Genomic DNA, 17,485 nt, shown 5'->3' with positions numbered 1-17,485 from the left:
GGGGGCGGGGGGAGAGGAAGCTGCCAGTAGGGCCATCGGATAAATCCTCTCAATGCTGCAGCAGCTACGACAGTCGATCCGTGTTTAGTGCAAAAACAACAGCGTCAAACGTTTTGACTTGTATCTCCAGGGGAAGCCGTGGCGTTGGGATCTGCTCATTTCAAGGTGCTGGTATAAAAACGGGAGAAGGGAACGACAATTTACAAAGACCGCCTCGGGACACGCTGTGGAGTCTCAGCTCGCCGTCCTTTCAGACACCCGCTCCGTCGCGCAATACGACATTTACCTTTCCAAATACGCACGCACACACACACACACACAGCCGACAACGGGGCTCTGCCTCCACCAGGCTCCGCCTCCACCAGGCTCCATCTGTTACGATCGACAGTCACACGTGCACAAAAAAACGATTTCAGATTGTGCGCGATGGCCCGAATTAGCTCTGTAGTGAAAGTGGTCAAAGGCTCGATCACATACCGTAAAAACCTTCTTTTCTCTCTTTTCTACATGCTCAACCTTTTTTTTTTTTTTTAAGTTCACAAGCAACTTTTAACAGTCGGACGAGCAGCACCACTCGGGTACTTAACTATTTTCTCCAACTCAGGTGAGGTGGGCTTTGCATTGCCCGAAAAGAAAGGGAAAAAAAAGTCTCATTCCATGGGTGCATAGCATAAAAGGAAAGAAAGACTGGAAAGCTGTGTGCGAGTACAAATGCACTGCAGGAATTTGGTCATACAGCTCAACGCTCGAAAACCCTAAAAATAAAAAATAAAAAAAAGAAGGAAAAACAACAAATCTTCTTTTGTCAGTTGGGAGTAAAAACACCAAACGAAATCCAACAACACTACATCGACCGAGAAAAAGCGCGTTTACCATCTCACGCACGCCCAAACGCGCGACACCTCCCAGGTCGACGCGACACTCTCACACACACACACACACACTCACACACACAATGCCAATTCGATAGATAGCAGGGGTAATTGTACAGAAATGGCCAGCGGTGTGATGTTACCATAACACTTGAACAGGTAACAAGAGGTAGAACACGCGGCCATTTCCATACAATTACACCGGTGTGACGGCGTCAGACGAGGAGCCGCTCCGACGCTCTGCTATCAAAAGTGCATCCAAAATTTTACATGTCGCGAGACCAGCACCGATGAGAACAATATTGACATCATAACAGTAAATATCAAGTACGGGATTTTTTTCTTTTTTTCTTTTCAGAATGCCCCACAAAACACAGTCAGTCGGATTTCTAGTTGCTTTACAGGTAAATGAGTAAAAAGAGCAGAGAGAGAGAGAGAGAGAAAAAGATCCTCAAAATGATGAAGCATCTTTTTTTTTTTTTTTTTTTTAAGCGTACAAGTTAAAAAGCCTCGATGACCAGTCCAGTGAGGATTTAAGGTGGCTTACAGTGAAAAGCCTCTTTGTGCTTCCGAGTTCTCTTGAATATTAAATCATGTAAAAGTTTTGTAATCTTGTTTGGCTAAGAAAGACTGTGTTACAAAGGATATACCAAATACTCAGGCTATAAAACCTACGACGTTACAAATGACCATAAATACTTCGTCCTGCTAGAGGCACGAAGATGCTGATAAGCACTAAAGGAACGCTACTAAATTCAACATGCTTCCAAAAAAAGAAGAAGAAAAGAAACCTGATTATTTAGCTCTATAAATGACCCTAATTCATGCGAGATATGCCACTGCTAAATCTCTTGGTTAAAAATGATGCATAGTTAGAAAATATGGACTACTCGCCTCCAATGAAGACTATACAAACATTCGCTAGCTCAACTTAGTAAAACGCAGGTGTGATGTTAGGAAATGTCTAGAATTATTAGCAAGACTGTTAACAGTCTCAGAAGGCAAGATAAAATTTGCATTAAAAATGTGTATACAAATAGACAGTGTTAATTTAGACTACATATGGGCCATTAAAAAGAATTCATAATAATATCGTCAGCAGCCTCCACTGAAAGCGTATTCAAAATATACCTCATTACCAACATTACTATAGAATATAAAGACTCACAAAAAGTCATTTGCATAAAACCCAAGCTTTTGTGCGACGACTGCTCCCGATTCATGGAGCAAACCCTTGTTGTTGTTGTCGTTTGTGTTTTTAAGGGAATTTCAATCAGTTTAACGCTGAAACGGTGCAGCTTTTAGTCCACTGTACCGAACGTCTTGATATTGAGACGGCACACAAACATCCCGCCCCGACAAGCGCACCGCAGGAAACACCGTCCTGCTGCTTATATATACATTAAAACATAGTAGGGTTAATGTGTAAAAAGGAAGAAATTGACTATTATCTCATATGTCTAAAAACGTGATTTAGCTACATGCAAATCCATTACAAAAACCGATTGAAATTAAATTAAACTTTAAAACCGGAGGGAACGGAACAAAAAAAAAAAAAAAAAAAAGGGGGATTTCATCACGTGTTGATTTCTAAATCATGTGTCCCGTCAACACGGCTCGGACTACATTAGAAAGTTGTCCTGGTTGGGAACCGGTCCCAATACACTAGGTCTTGGCATGGGGACTGGGTCACTGGAGGAACTGTTTTAGTCCAGAGGCAGAGGAGCTGCGCTTCAGACCCCTGCATCTAGAATGGATCCACTAAGTGTCGGTTCAAGGGTTGGTGACAAATCTGATGCAACGAATCCTTTAGTAATTGTCACCAGATTTGGCATAGAATGGTCGTCAGTGACAAATATGGACAACCCAGCAAATATGGGTCTAATATTTCATAGTTTTGCACAGAAATGTCAACAGAAAGGTGGTCTCAAATGGCACATCACATAGTGCCCCATGTTAAAAAAAACAAAACAAAAACAGACGACACACACACACACACAAACAACCCTCTCAATAAACTAAGTACTCTTGTCCTGATTGAAGTACCCATTCTGGTCAGTGCACTTTGATTGGCTGATAAATAATGTTTGTTGGAGGGGCAGATCTTTAGGCATATGAACAGTGAACAGCCCCCTTATCTTTTGACGAATTTGATCCTTCTCCCCTCAAGCACCCAGAGCTGTACAACAGATGCAAAGAAGAGAAGGAGGGTAATTGGTTTCTCCCTTAATTATAAACCCCCCCCTCCCCCCATATGTTAATGACACGGCGCATTTCCTTTCATACTTTGCAACATATTTTCCCCTATGACAAATACAAACGCACATGTAAAAAAAAAAAGAAGAAGAAGAAAAACCCCTCTTCCAGCGCAAACCCCAATAAACAGGGATTCATTTGCACCCTACAGTCTAATAGCTGGCTTTGTTAGGGTCTGGGGAGGGCTGAAGTACATTTGTAGACCTATGGGTAACCTGGCAGGCCCGTTTCGTAGGGAGATCACTGCGTGTAAACCACTGTGACTATCTACAGCCGGCGAGGGGAGGGGTCGGTAGTGTGTTCCGTCAGTGGGGTCTCGCCCACGCCAACCTGGAGTCGTGTGCTCTCAGGCAAAGTACATGGTGCGCAGGGTGTCCTGGTGGATCTGCACGGCCTTGGCCAAGGCCTGCTGGTCGCGCCCGTTGCTCTGGCCCGACGTGTGACTCCCCTCGGCACTGAAAAAAAGCAAAGCGCTACATTAAGGAAGGTTTCCTGAACCGTTTTGGTAGGTCGGACTGAGCCGAATACGGCCCTTACCTGTCGTGCTCTTTGTCCACCAAGTGATAGCGAGCCCGGAAGGCCACCAAATGGGCGTAGTAAGCTGGTGCTGGGATGGAAACGGAGCGGGTGCAGCGCACATAGGTGTGGCAAAGCTGGTAGGTGAGGACCTGCAGCTCGTCTGAAGAGAAGTGGTTGTCGTCCCAGAGCACATGGTAGTGAGACGGCCTGCTGGTACCCTGCGAGGAGTGAACGAGGTGATGCTTAAGTGGCCCACAGGGTGGGGGGGGGGGAGAGACACTGACTGTTTGCTTCTGCAAAGCGCTCACCTGAATGCCAGCGTGACTGCAAAGGTAGAAGTCAAATTCTGACGGGTGAGTGATTTTGGTGTCCACTGTGGTGCCTGCAGGGATGTTGCCGCTCTTGCCAACCTGCAACCATCCACACAGGAATGCATTAGTAGGTTTCCTCACAGGTTAGGATAGAAAAATGATATTTCATTATTATTATTTATTTGGTTGAAAGACAAAATATAAATATATAAAGATAACATTTTGTCCTATGCAAAAGACAGCAAAATCCCCACGATGACTCCACACTGACCCTCTCGTTTCTGTCCATACAGAAAAGTCTTGTGTGGTGTCTCTTCTGCACGACCACAAAGGTGATCCCGGGCTGGTAGTCCTTCTCTAGCTTTATGCAGGCCTCGCGGATCGCCAGCAGCTCGTGCTGAAGGACCTGCATCTCAAGAGTCAATAAAGATAGATGATCAAATCCACCCGAGCAACACGTACGTCGTACGGCATTGACACAGAGGATAAAACATCAACGGATGTTTACATGATGTACTCGTACGGCCGCTCCCGTAGTTGGGATTCATCCCTGATATGTGTATCACCTGGTTGAACTGTCCCTCGGAGATGCCGTCGCGGTAGTAGATGATCCTGGTGGGCTTGAAGCGAGTGGACTTGTAGAACTGGATGAGCAGCTCCCTCACCATGGTGGCCAGGTCCTGGATGATGTCCTGCCGATGCTGCTGCACCCGCACCGTGGCACAGTATCTGCTGGGATGGGCGTCCATGCTACCGACAACCTAAGACGTGGAGATACCATTTTGCATCGCGTGAGACCAAAAAACAAAACAAAAGAAGCCGAAACCGCCGTTTCAACGATTAACTTTTATGTGAACATGTCCCGTCTTGTGATGGTGGGGGGGGCGTTACATACCGCAGCAATGGACGGCTTCTTCCCGTCTCCTGCGGGAGGGTGAGTCACGTCGGCACCAAGGAAGATCACGGGCTGCTGGAAGACCAGCGGCCTGGAACCGCAACGCAGAGCGCAGACACATCAGGGGCATGCTCCAAATGCGGATCCCGAGCGGCCCCCATTTCAGAGACGTCCGCATGGATCCACGTGGGGATTTAGACATGTGTGTCTGCGCTCACCTGCCCTGCGGGAGCAGGATGTTGTTGACCCCGCCCAGCTTGACGTTGATCTTCAGACAGAGGTTGGAGAGGGTCTGAGGCGTCGTCTTCTGAACGTTCTTCACCTGCACGCACTGCGTGGCCATGCCGAGCACCGTGTCCCCAACGCGCTTCACCTCAGCTGCAGCGGCAATATCAAACGATTAAAACAGGCACCACACTGGTGTTAGGGGGCTGCATCACATGGGGTGCGAGCCGCCAATCTGATCCAACACCAGATAAAGTAATCGTTGCATTAAAATTGATAGCGTGGGATTTAAATATGTCAACGTCTTTGGAAGCGTCTCATCTCCAAAGCAGGAATATAAATGATACTAAAAAGGACACAACAGATTTGCGCGAGAGGATCGCTCACCGTAGACGGGCGTCTTCCCCGGCAGAATGACCACCACCAGCTGGAGGCCCTGGTAGGTGTACTTGAGGTGCCTGAACATGGGCTCCACGCTGTCCGCTCCCTGGGCGTACTTACAAAAGCAAGGCTGACCTTGGATGGGCATGCCCGCATCCCTGGAAATCTTCCTCAGCTGATCTGTGAACGCCCTGAAAACAGCGCAGTGAAGCTCAGCGGTTGAGATTGCGAAAGGATATGAATTCTTTGAAAGCGGAAAACAACTAAAAGTAAATAATAAATAAATGCAACAACAATCTTCATTAACGTAACAACAGGACAATGATAATTCTCAGAGTTTGACGCAGGGAGCAGCATGTGCGTGTGGTAAATGGGTCATCATCTCTTGCCATCATACCCGATGGGATAACATTGCAAATGAATGACAGCGCCGCATATGTCCAACATGCACGCTCAGCAAAACACTGACAGCTGTAAAAAGACCCAATGGAGGCCCGGGTCAAATGAGAAAGCTGTGAGCCGTTTCTACGACCCTCATTGCAACATTTGAAATTGTTTTTGCACAATATGCTTGAAACTTGTATCTTTTTAACCACCAGCCTTAAATAACGCGCGGCCTGCCGACAACCCAACAAACAGCACATGCAAGCAATGAAGTCTCACTCACTTGAGCAGGAGCTCCGTACACTGCCTCTGTGGAGCAAAGCAGGCGATGGCCCAAACTTTGATCTCAATGCCCGTGTGGAACTGCTTGTTCCTCATGTCCCACACGCCTTGGATCGGTGTGGCTATTGCTTTGTTCTGCAAATCGTGAAAGGCAGCAGGCTCATTAGTGCCGGTCACTCTACACAAGATGAAGTTATTCCAACAAAACGTAATACCACGCACATTGTATGCGCTGCAGATAAATGCACTAAAGCAACAAAAAACAAAAAAAGGTACAGCGCTCCCAGACTGGTCAACGTACCCTGCCTCCATACAGGATGGAAGGTGCTTGAAGGACACGGCCATTCACTTCTGTCATCTCATCCCTCACCATGACTCCAAACTCACGCACGTAAGGGTCAGTGTTGAAGTTGGCACTTCGCATCTGGGGGAGAAGAAGAAAAAAACAGCTTCAGTACACGAATATAATTTATTTCAAATGAGTTGAACTTTGAGCTAGAAAGTAGAAGGGTCAGCTTTAAAACTGCAGAAAAGTTAAAAGGCCTGATCATCATAGAGACAGAAAGGCCCCCCATTGATGCTGAAGGGGGCGCAGTATTAACTCCTATTATCTCCTAAATTGTTTTCTTTACAGGTTGTGCTACCCTGGGACGCCGTATAGTTTAACGTGAATGCTATTAAATATAAAAGTAAGAAATGGGTTCTACCTGATCCCTCGTGGATACTTTTAAAATGTTACAGATCTGATCAAACTCTGCCATGGTAACGTTAACGCACGAGCCTCAACTCACCAGTTTGCTAATCTCGTCCTGGCGGTCAGGTGCTGATCTGGCGGTGGCCCGGATCATAGTGGAGGTCTGATTGTCTGTCAGCTTTTTGATGCAGCGCTGTCCCGCCACTATGTTACACACCTGGAGAGGACACGCGGGAAACAAAGCAGGGTTCAGGGAGGGAGGTTGATGGTGAATCGGGGGGAACTCGTCACAAAGCAACTGAGCGGATGAGGCCGGAGGCGCTTACCTCCAGGGGTAGGTAGGTGTGCTTCTGCTCCTGCCCCACCTGTAGACACGGCAGGTGGGGGTACCTCAGGATGAGCTTGTACTTGTCTTTGAAGTACTGCGCTACTGTGCATTCAATAGTTTGGCCGTTCTCCTGCTGCAGGGGGAACCTGAGAGGAAGCACATAAACAAGGAAAAATAATCAATGTTTTCCTATTAGATAACGCTTTCTGTTCTAAATTAATGTATGAATACAATCTGTCTATATTGTTAGCATTTGCAGTGTTTTACACATTTATGCTTTCCTAGCTCAGTGTGCATTATGTTCCATGCACATTTCGCATTGATTGCAGCTTCAGTACATCAACAGGAGGACAATCAATGATGGTCAAGTGAAAACAGAGGTTTCTTACGTCTGGTGGCTGGCGGGTCTTCTGGTCACATTGCACACTCTGTACTTCCTCTTCATCTGCCCACAGTGAGTAATCTCCACTTTCAGGCCTGGAAGATGGAATCCCAATGAGGGAAAACAGAATAATGATTAAAAATATATTTTTATTAATGCCACTATTGATTGGCATGTGACAAAAGGAAACTCAGTGCAGAGGAAGGAGGGGGGGGGGGGTATAAAAGTCTAATTGTGAAAAGATATCAGAATTGAAATCTAATCTTCCCAAATCACAATGCAAAATAAGAGACTTAGAAATGAGAGCTCCTGAACTGTTCTTACCTTTGATTTCCTTTGTGAATTTCACTCGTTGGGAGTCAGTTAAGGGCTTCTGTTGTTCTTCGATGCTTTTGAAATCCAAGACCTCACACATGAACTCGATGACGGGCTGAGCTTTGTAGAACGCGGTGGCAGAAACTGCAAAAGGAAAACAGGTGGAGGTGAGGCTCACACGGAGAACTCGACAGGACACAACCGTGCGCGCTCAGTGTGAACGTTACCGTCGATGTTGAGCATCATTTTCCAAAGGGAAGGCCTGACAGATTGGTGGAAGCCAAACCACACCTCTCTGCCGCCACCGAGGGGGTTCGAACAGCCCTCAGAGGGCGTGAAGAAAGAGCGGCCCACCGGCGTGTACCTGTAGCAGAGGGGTCAGTGGGAAAACCGGAATCAAAGTGTGCTGTAAACAGACGTTACTCAAGAAACTATTTTTTTTATAGAAACACTGGGGAAAAACAGCACGTTTCTGTCTCCACAGGTTGATTGTCTCGCCACAGCAGAACAAACGTAAGCCGATCGCAGAAACCTAAATTGGTGAAAAACAGGTAGCGCCACACTTTTCTATCATGCTCTCTGTATACCAGCTTGGTTGGATGGGTTTCATCCGGGTGGTAAATAAAACTGGTTTCTGTCTCTTTTATTTCGACGCTGGATCTCACTCACCTGAATGGGAAAGCTTTCAACGTGCTGCGAGTCACACACCTGCCGAGTCACTGCCGGTGTGCGACTCACGGCACGCAAAAAGCTTTGGGACAATAATCCTCTGAGGTCATTTGACAACAATGGGCAGGACAATCATCCATCCAGCCATAGATTCTTTTTAATTTATTTTTTAAACCCACCTCATAGAGGGCAAATGTCTCATGACCACATCCAAGGCTTGGACGGTCTCAAACGGGACGCTGGGTAGCCGCCCCGCCAGCGCCTCGTGCAGCGCCTGCAGGCTAACGCAGGACACCCACTTGATTGACACTTTGAAGCTGCGGTCTTTGCCTTCGCCGGGAATGGTTACCTCGAGCTCCACCTGCGTGGCAGATGTGAAAGAAAATATAAATGCTATTGAACACAGATGTATGCATTTGCTTTGTATGGAGTATACATACCTTGTCTCGGCCTATAGGCAAGGGCATGGCGGTGTAGAGGTTCTTCCTCCCGTCGTACACTGGCTTTCGATCACCAAAGATCTGTGTTTTAAAGTGCTGGACCATGTGCTCCACTATTTCCCTGAGAACAAAATGATAAAAATAAATGACGTTTCCCCCAACTGACCTGCCGTGGGCCGGGGGCATACTGATATATATCCGTACCGATTGACCCTCCTGGGGCATTTCTCGGGCTTGATGTCAATGTCATAATGGTAGACCTCCAATTTGGGGATTTCCATTTCAAAGAAGTTGGCCTGGAGCTTGATTGTCCTGCCCATGGTGCCAAAGTCGGGCCTTGATGGTGGCTTGAACACATATTCTGGCACTGGGGAGGATGGCGGGTCTAAAACAGGGGGGTCAGATGTAGAAAAGCGGACAATTGCAAAATAAGGATCACATTCTAATGACATCATGCATCAAGATCTTGACAATGTGAATGTGATGTATATACACATACATAAAAAGACAAGTGTCATTGATAAAATGAAAAAAATTCCATGACAAGTCAAGTGTGGCGTATCGGAACCACTTCTGCCACGTCAACTAGTACCTCACGTGGTAGCTCATAAAAATGGTGATAATAGATACAATTAATTTAAAGAAAAGCTTGCAAGCCATTACACAATCAATTCTCCCTTTATATCTCCAACACCTGGCGTTGTTAGTTCATCTAAAGTTTCTGAAATGTAACGAGCCAGTGAGTCCTCATTTGGTTCAAAGATTGCTTTGGCTTGCAGATGGTACTTCATTATGTTTACATTCATTCCAGGGAGATATTTTTGGGGGACAAATTGATGTTGTGAGGAGACTGGCATGCATGTGTTGTGTAAACATTAGGAGCGTCATGGTGGGCTGACAGGCTGAACCTAGAAGCTTTGTATCTGCCACTTAAGATATTAGAGGGAGACTGTGCCCGGGCCTCAACGCCTTATCTTTGTGCTCCAGCCCTGTCCATCCAAACAGAATAACACCCATAACACCTGGTAACATACTGGGTCTTTAGACTGAAGGTGTCTTCTTTGGAGTCTCACTTACAGCGGCATGTAACAAGTGTCCCATTTCCTGGACAATGCATTTACTCAGTTGGACGATTTAATCACACTTGAAAGCAGTATAGATTGTAACGCTTGAATGATGTCAAAGAAGAAGAAAGAAAAAAAAGCTAGATGTTGCCACTTAAACTGGACACATGCTGGGACCAGTATTAGCTTAAGCTTACCAGAGCCTGTTGACCCAGTGGAACGGGGTCCCTCTTGCATCTCGGTGACTGCAGAGGACATCAAATAACATTGTGAATGCTCAGAATCCATTTGATCCGATACCGACTGTAATTCAATTGTGTCAGAAATAAAAGGTTTATTCATTTACAAGTTAAAAAGAACTTTGGAAGCATGTGGCAAGAGAAAGCACAAAGTGATGTCCACCCACACTTGTACATTTCGATTTGCAAAAGCTCAGATGGTCCTCCTCCCTTATCACGACCAGAATGCCGTTGTCCACATTCAAGGGTGGCTTTTTCAAACTCTTATCAACATTCAAACAGATTGTCAGCCTACTTGATTCCTCCCAACCCAGCTGAAGCTACCCTTTCCCCTGGAAACTCTCTTTCCTGGAGATGGCCTGATCAAACTCTTGTTATTTGGTGCAAATGAAAACAGTCCCTTCACTCAGCTTGGTGGGGGGGGGGGGGGGGGAACTAGGAAAAAAACTAAGACAATTGCTTAAATCGAAAGAGAAATACAATATAGCACAATGTTGCACTGTTTGTGCACGTTTTTCGTTGGAATGAAAAGCCAAGGACGTAGCAAGAGCTCCAGTATTCTAACATACGAGTCCGATTGCCAAATAAGAGTAAAGAGTAATCTGACACGGTCATTGTACAAACCTCATCAAACTTAATATGCTTAACTTTGTTGGTTTTATATTTAAAGGAGGGCTTCGGAAAACGTGCACCGTGGGCGAAAACGTTGGAACACAACTAAATTAAAGTTAGATACTGTGAGCTATCGACTGCTAAGATTGGTGATGCGATTAGATAGCATGGCCGGCCGCTAAAAAAAATGCTTTATCTCTGTGCACATGAATTCAATGGTGAGACACTCCCCGTAACGATCGGCATGTTTACACTAGCACAGCTTATTGAGGAAAACATCCGCCGATCGATCCCACATCACGGTATCAGATTAGGCTGCTACCAACATCAAGTTCGGGAAACGAGGTTACGTTAGCGTTGAAGCTAACTTGGCTAGCAGCGGCTTCTTGTTGTTGCACGCTAGCTAAGCTCGCTTTCCTAGTGATGCCTCTACTTAAGACCGGGCCACGTGCTATTGATCAAATTGGTTCAGATTCCCAATGACTTTTGTCGGAATTAAAATTGAGCCGAGTGTGTATGGAAGAAATATACATGTGGCAAATAAATGCTACAAATTGTGTGTTCATTTGCTAGCTGCATCACTTAGCTGATGTTAGCCAAGCTAGCTAATGTTAGCTGCTCCACTTACCTCCAGTAGAGGAATACATTTTGTCGACTTTTTAAGCGTGAAATGACGCACAGATACTCCACTTCAATTCGTCCAAACTCCGCCTTAACTCATGCGTGATCGAAAAGTGTGTGTATGTGCAAGAGCGAGGGATGAAGCTCGGTATGGAAATAAAGATTTTTAGTTAGCCAAGTGGTAAATATTTGGAGTCGCTCATCCTCGGCACGGCCCCATCCCCCCAGCACACAAAACGAGAGCCGAGAGAAAAGATAGCCGAGAGACGACCCATGCAGGCCAAGAGGTTCCCTCCCTTCTACTTCCGGCTTTGGTCACTCCCTGGATGTAGGCAGCCTAAACCTTTATTTTTTAAACTTAAAAACAAAATATGTATTTTTTAACAAATACAGTAGTTTGAACGAATATTCATAACAACTATTTCCTTTATTATCTTCTGTAAATAGATAGATAAATAGACATTTTAGTACCTTTAGTACGTTAATCCCATTTGGAGGGGAACTATCTTGTCGTACTCATCAGTGACGTCAGACGTATGCGCGCGCCCAAGATTCGAAAACATAATGAGCAACCCCAAAATGAGTTTTTTTGATGAGAACACGATCATCTGCCGTGAAGCTAAACTATATAACATAGATAAAACATATTAACACGCTGCAGAGTGAGTAAAAACCACATAGTGTAGCAAAAAACAACACAGGACGGAACTCGTCGTCTCAGTCGGAGAAGTACTTCCGGGCTACCAAAGTCAGGTAAGCCAACGGGAAAGTATTTAAACAATCTTTAAACACGTAGTCCCGTTTAATAACTAAGGTTATCTGTTAGTTCAAACAGCATGGCATTTTGCGCAAGTGATGGTGGTGGTTCAACAAGGTGAGGTGACGTTAGTTTGTTGAGATTAATTGTCGGCTTAAAATACAGAATTTACGATTTATGGAATAAAAAACATTTGTAGTGAAGTAGGCTACCTTACACAGGTAAGAGTTGAACGTTATGACGTATAAATAATTATGAGTCCTAGAGAAAGAACAAAGAAGCGGTAAATACACGTTGTGTGTAATAGACAGTTATCCGTGACAAGCACCCGGCTTATTTCAGATAATTGAGTGCAATTAAAAGTGTTGCGTCAAAGTCTGCTCCCGGGTCAAATAGTGTACCCCTTCTCTTAAGGGACAGCGCCCCCGTCGGTGGTTTAAGAGAATGGCTGTTTGGTTGGGAGAAACGGTCCTTGACACAACACTTGTCTTATCAATCTAGTTAAACTTCACACTTCCTATTCACTATGTATATTATACTGGGTACAATGTTTTCAGTGTATGATACAAAACCAATGATACCGGATACAATGTAATGGTAATGCATTTATTTCTAAAGACCTAAATCTGTTTTGTCAAACTCGTTAGTTTCCCTTGATGAACAAAAAAATATGGCTTATTAAGGAGAGATCCAATTCTTCCCTTAAGTTTGTCATCATATTTAGGTTTACTGATGGGCTGAACGGATAGTGCAGCTCTCCAGTTTGGCCACTGCTCGGCGCTGTTCACCACTGAATGTGAAGGCGCGTTGATTTTGTATTCTGGGCAAAGGGCTTTGAAGATATGAATCTTCAATGACCACGTTGGGGGAGCTGGTCAATTTAGACTATTTTTTGTTGCACTTAGATTAGCGTGAATAACACATTTGCCATGGATTTGAAAAAAAGGCCAACGGGGGTCGGTAACTTGATGTGTTATTTGTTTACATGTTGTACATGTATTTGATTGGCTGATTAATATATTCGTCGTATTGAACATTTTAACCCACTAGCTTTATGTATTGTGGAATTGTCTACACGATCTAATAGTTTAGTTTATGTGAATGTTAAAATTACATATATTTACCAATGTGCTCAATCACATATTATATATATATGTATCTATATATTATGTATCTATAATGTGCGATGATTAAAACGTTGGATTTTTGTGCTGTCTTTTAGTTTGGTGTTTGAAAAAACAAAAATACAATTGAGCGGGATTTCAATTTAATGCATGTACACGAAAGTAAAACATTCGATCGTAATAACTGGTCATTTTTTCAGCATTGGGCCCCTTTTTTTAAATAATAAAGTTCAAAGTAATTCATCCTCCTTAAACGTCTATTGGTGACACGGCCGGCACTTTAATTGCTCCCATTGATTGATCGTATAAAAACACAACAATGCAGCTTCATAGCCCGGGTGGTTTCCCCCCCTATAAGAAAGCTGGCTGAGTGAATTGGGTGTAGCTGTGTATGTGTGCGCCTTGGCCAATGGAACCAGATCCTCCCTGCAGTGCGTAAGAGCGCGATTTAGGATTTAACCAAGTCTTTGCTGCGGGGCTGCCTGCAGTCTTCACCAGAGCCCGACGGCCCGAGAGCCTTTTTCAACAATGCCAGTGTAGTTTCCACGCCACTTTGGAGTCAGACCGCCTCGATTCTTTTTTTCTTCTTCTTTAGTCTTTTGCTCATCAAAATAAAAGAAAAAAAACACGCGTTCCCTCTCGAAGTATGACTGGAGTATTCGATCGGAGGATCCCGAGTGTGAAATCTGCAGACTTCCAGAGCTCATTTCAACTCTCCACCATGCACCATCCTTCTCAGGAATCGCCCACTTTACCCGAGTCCACCGCCACGGATTCTGGCTACTACAGTCCCGCCGCGGGAGTCACTCACGGCTACTGTTCGCCCAGCTCCACCTCGTACGGGAAGCCCCTCAACGCCTACCAGTACCAGTACCCGGCTGTAAATGGATCCGCTGGAAATTACTCGACAAAATCCTACGCCGATTACAGCTCGTACGCGACGCCCGCTTACCACCAGTATGCGGGGACTTACAGCCGAGTGCAAGCCCAGCCGAGTCCGCAGGGTAAGGGCCGCAGATTCAGCACTTATTCCACTATTTCAAGAGAAAGGTGCTATTGGGTGATCACGAGACGCTCACCTGGATTGCGATTTGTTAGTTAAAAACAAAAATCACTGTAGTTTTTCCTGACAGTTAGAGGCTGTCCTTCTTATTTACCTACATAAATATCCAAAAATGTTCAATATGAAGAAATATGTATTTTATGGTGATAAATGTTTATTTAACCACGTCATTTAGTAGGATTTGTAGGACATTTTTAGCCAGCCCGAATTTAATTTTGTTTTTGATAGAGAATTTTTTCGGGACCCGAACAAAACAATAAAAATATCTAAATACATTTTTTTTTAAATACACTGCGATTTGTAATGAGCTCCCATACTTAGGCTTGCTGTGGTTATTTCAACAGAAAAAGAGATAAGCGAGCCGGAGGTGCGGATGGTGAACGGCAAGCCGAAGAAAGTGAGGAAGCCCCGGACGATCTACTCCAGCTTCCAGCTGGCCGCCCTGCAGAGGCGGTTTCAGAACACGCAGTATCTGGCGCTGCCGGAGAGAGCGGAGCTGGCCGCCTCGCTGGGACTAACGCAAACACAGGTGAGAGTTTAGAGCACGTTTTCAGCCCCGAGTCATTTTAGGGTTTGATGTTTATCATACTTGATCATGGAAGTATTGGTGCATTTTTTTATTCTGTGCGCCTTTACGCACCGCGCCTCCCCTTTGAAGCCATTGGGCTGTATGCGATATTAATGCTGTTGTTTCCCCATTTAAAAAAAAAAAAATCTTTCCTCCAGGTAAAAATTTGGTTCCAGAACAGGAGATCAAAACTGAAAAAGATCATGAAAAACGGCGAGCTTCCCCCTGAGCACAGCCCCAGCTCCAGCGACCCCATGGTGTGCAACTCTCCACAGTCCCCGGCCGTTTGGGACACACAGGGCCCCTCCAGGCCGCACAGCCTACAGCCGCAGAACATCAACACGGCGGCCTCTAACTTTTTGGAAAACTCTGGGTCATGGTACACCTCAGCCGGAAGCTCCATGGCTGCCCACCTGCAGACCCCTAACTCGATACAGCACTCGTTGGCTCTTGGAGCGGGGACGTTATATTGAAAACAAAAAACAAAAAAAAACCCCTGTTGTTCATTGCAGATCTTTTTTTTCCCTTTTTTTCCTTTTTTTTCCTTCCTTCTATGGGACTCGTGTTCAAAATTCAGAGGAATATGCAATGTATTTGACAGTCATAGAAGAAACGTGTAAAATGTGTAAATGTGTGCATGTAATTTATTGCATTTTGAAAGACTATTAAACGTTTAAATGGACAATGGAACTTTGAAACCTCCGGCCTCACTGCAGTCTCTTGTTGTTTTAACCCTCAGTTATTTACTCTGAAAATCACGGCAGAGACCAATAACGTTTGGGAGCATCAGGTGACAGGCTGTAAATCACAGCCCTTCCGGGTTGAGCTTACTCTAGAATATACCCTAATTATAGTTCTCCTTGACCTTATTTACCAAGATTTATATTCATACTGTGATTTACTTGTGTCTCGTTTTGTATTAGATTCATTACGGAGATTGACTTTAAAATGGTCTAGAAGGGGCTACATCTGCCTTCTGAATTTGCCTTCCTTTTCCTTTATGCTTTGGCATAATTTTAATCTACATTTGGTGAAGGTGTAAGACATAATTAGACCGCAAATGTATCATTGTATTAAACAGACCTTAAACCAACATGTGTTGGAGATATCTTTTTGTATTCGACACCAGTGTACTTGAACTGGATTGATTCGTCCATTATATTGCGATTTCAACTAATTCTAATATCCTCATAATATTTTCTAAAGACGAATAGTGTGTGTGGAAGTCGAGGCGTATTTTCTTTATCATTTTGCATGTAATCTAATCCACGGTGGCATCAGATGCTTTGTATCCGGATAAATAACAATCCGTATCTTACCGTCGAACAATAATTCCACAGTATTTTTCTGTGTACTTTTCCCTTTCGCATCCATTATTCTGTAATGAATTATTATGATTTTACTCCCGGCTGCCTCTGGCCACCGCCGCAATGATCACCTTTTCATCACTCGCATTGTGTTTTCCCGGACAACCTGATTGAGCCTTTCAGTGGGTTCCAGCTCGTCTGCAGAGAAAATGCCGGCTCCTCGCAGCAGACAGTCTGCAGTCGCTCTTTGCTTTGTGTCCCCTACAATTAGCCGCTTTGAATGGCAGAGGAGGAGGCGAGGGGGGCGGCACGGAGATCTGAGACAATCCGCATTCCTGTGGGGGTAGACCGGCTCCAGAGCCCTGCCACTCCCGGCCGCAGCCCACCTTCCGGGTGAAATAAAAAAAGAGAGAGAGAGAGAGAGAGAGAGAAAAAAAAGGAAGGAAAATCCTGCACGATTTCACCATGTTATTAGCAGGCAGTCACACCGCGGCACAAACCGCTAAACAAACCGTGCCACCGTGGGAAACATTGGGGATTTGAAAATTGATCTAATTGAATTTGCCCGGCCATATGCTCAGAGGTATAGAAGTGAGTTTTTTTTTTTTTTTTTTTACAAACGAACATGATTCACAAAAATACCTCACACGCGCACGCACGCAAAACGCAGGACTGCATCTGACCCGCAGTGACCCAAGCATGTTACCACTTCCACCTGACACACAATCCCTCTTCCTGATTGTAGCCCGCACGGTACGCACGTTACACACGCACACAGACACAGACACACACACACACACACACACACGGGCAAACTAAGTTTGTTTTTCGGCACATTTTATTCTGTAGGCCAAACGATGGCCATGTCATTACAATGCGAGCAGGTCACCAGAGAAATTTATATCGCTCCCATTGCACGTGCACGCGCTCAAGGCCACTCAGGCGCGCGCTCGACCCGAGTGCACATGGGCCTTAATATCTCTCTCACAGACACATCACTACTGCATGTCCCCAACCCATGTGTCCCTCTCTCTCTCTCTCTCTCTCTCTCACGCACACGCAGACACACACACTTTACTGCTGCCATTATATCGAGAGCCCCCCGTTTATTTCCAACCGAATATTTTCCACTCAGTTTCCCCCCGTTTTGCAAATCGAGTCTAAATAATGACAGTTA

At 45.0% G+C, this 17,485-nt stretch overlaps 2 protein-coding genes across 4 annotated transcripts; one reads left to right on the top strand and one right to left on the bottom strand.

Moving 5' to 3' along the window:
* Positions 1 to 547: 547 nt before the first annotated feature.
* Positions 548 to 11,736, bottom strand: ago2 (argonaute RISC catalytic component 2). 3 transcript variants are annotated; one of them, XM_062558287.1, is made up of 20 exons: positions 11,497 to 11,736; positions 10,215 to 10,262; positions 9,158 to 9,338; positions 8,954 to 9,074; positions 8,693 to 8,874; positions 8,072 to 8,208; positions 7,854 to 7,988; positions 7,537 to 7,624; positions 7,146 to 7,293; positions 6,917 to 7,036; positions 6,427 to 6,549; positions 6,127 to 6,260; positions 5,466 to 5,650; positions 5,072 to 5,231; positions 4,854 to 4,944; positions 4,525 to 4,719; positions 4,230 to 4,370; positions 3,956 to 4,057; positions 3,666 to 3,865; positions 548 to 3,583 (listed from the first exon to the last, which is right to left on the bottom strand). In XM_062558287.1, exons 1-20 carry the CDS (start codon positions 11,513 to 11,515, stop codon positions 3,475 to 3,477), a joined length of 2,619 nt encoding a protein of 872 aa, XP_062414271.1. In that variant the 5' UTR covers positions 11,516 to 11,736; the 3' UTR covers positions 548 to 3,474. The 3 variants fall into 3 exon arrangements, with proteins under 3 accessions (XP_062414271.1, XP_037330303.1, XP_062414272.1); XM_037474406.2 differs by having other exon boundaries at positions 4,230 to 4,364; XM_062558288.1 differs by lacking the exon at positions 548 to 3,583 and having other exon boundaries at positions 3,662 to 3,865.
* A 1,953-nt stretch (positions 11,737 to 13,689) lies between these two features.
* dlx5a (distal-less homeobox 5a) lies at positions 13,690 to 15,691 on the top strand. Its single transcript, XM_037474507.2, has 3 exons — positions 13,690 to 14,374; positions 14,778 to 14,962; positions 15,160 to 15,691. The coding sequence occupies exons 1-3, from the start codon at positions 14,017 to 14,019 to the stop codon at positions 15,472 to 15,474; spliced, it is 858 nt and encodes a 285-aa protein (XP_037330404.1). The 5' UTR covers positions 13,690 to 14,016; the 3' UTR covers positions 15,475 to 15,691.
* The last annotated feature ends 1,794 nt before the right edge of the window (positions 15,692 to 17,485 follow it).

This window comes from Pungitius pungitius, chromosome 17, assembly GCF_949316345.1.
Source record: "Pungitius pungitius chromosome 17, fPunPun2.1, whole genome shotgun sequence".
In the NCBI taxonomy this organism is placed as follows: Eukaryota; Metazoa; Chordata; class Actinopteri; order Perciformes; family Gasterosteidae; genus Pungitius; species Pungitius pungitius.
Note: the sequence above shows the minus strand (reverse complement) of the source record. Positions and strands in the feature narration are given on the sequence as shown.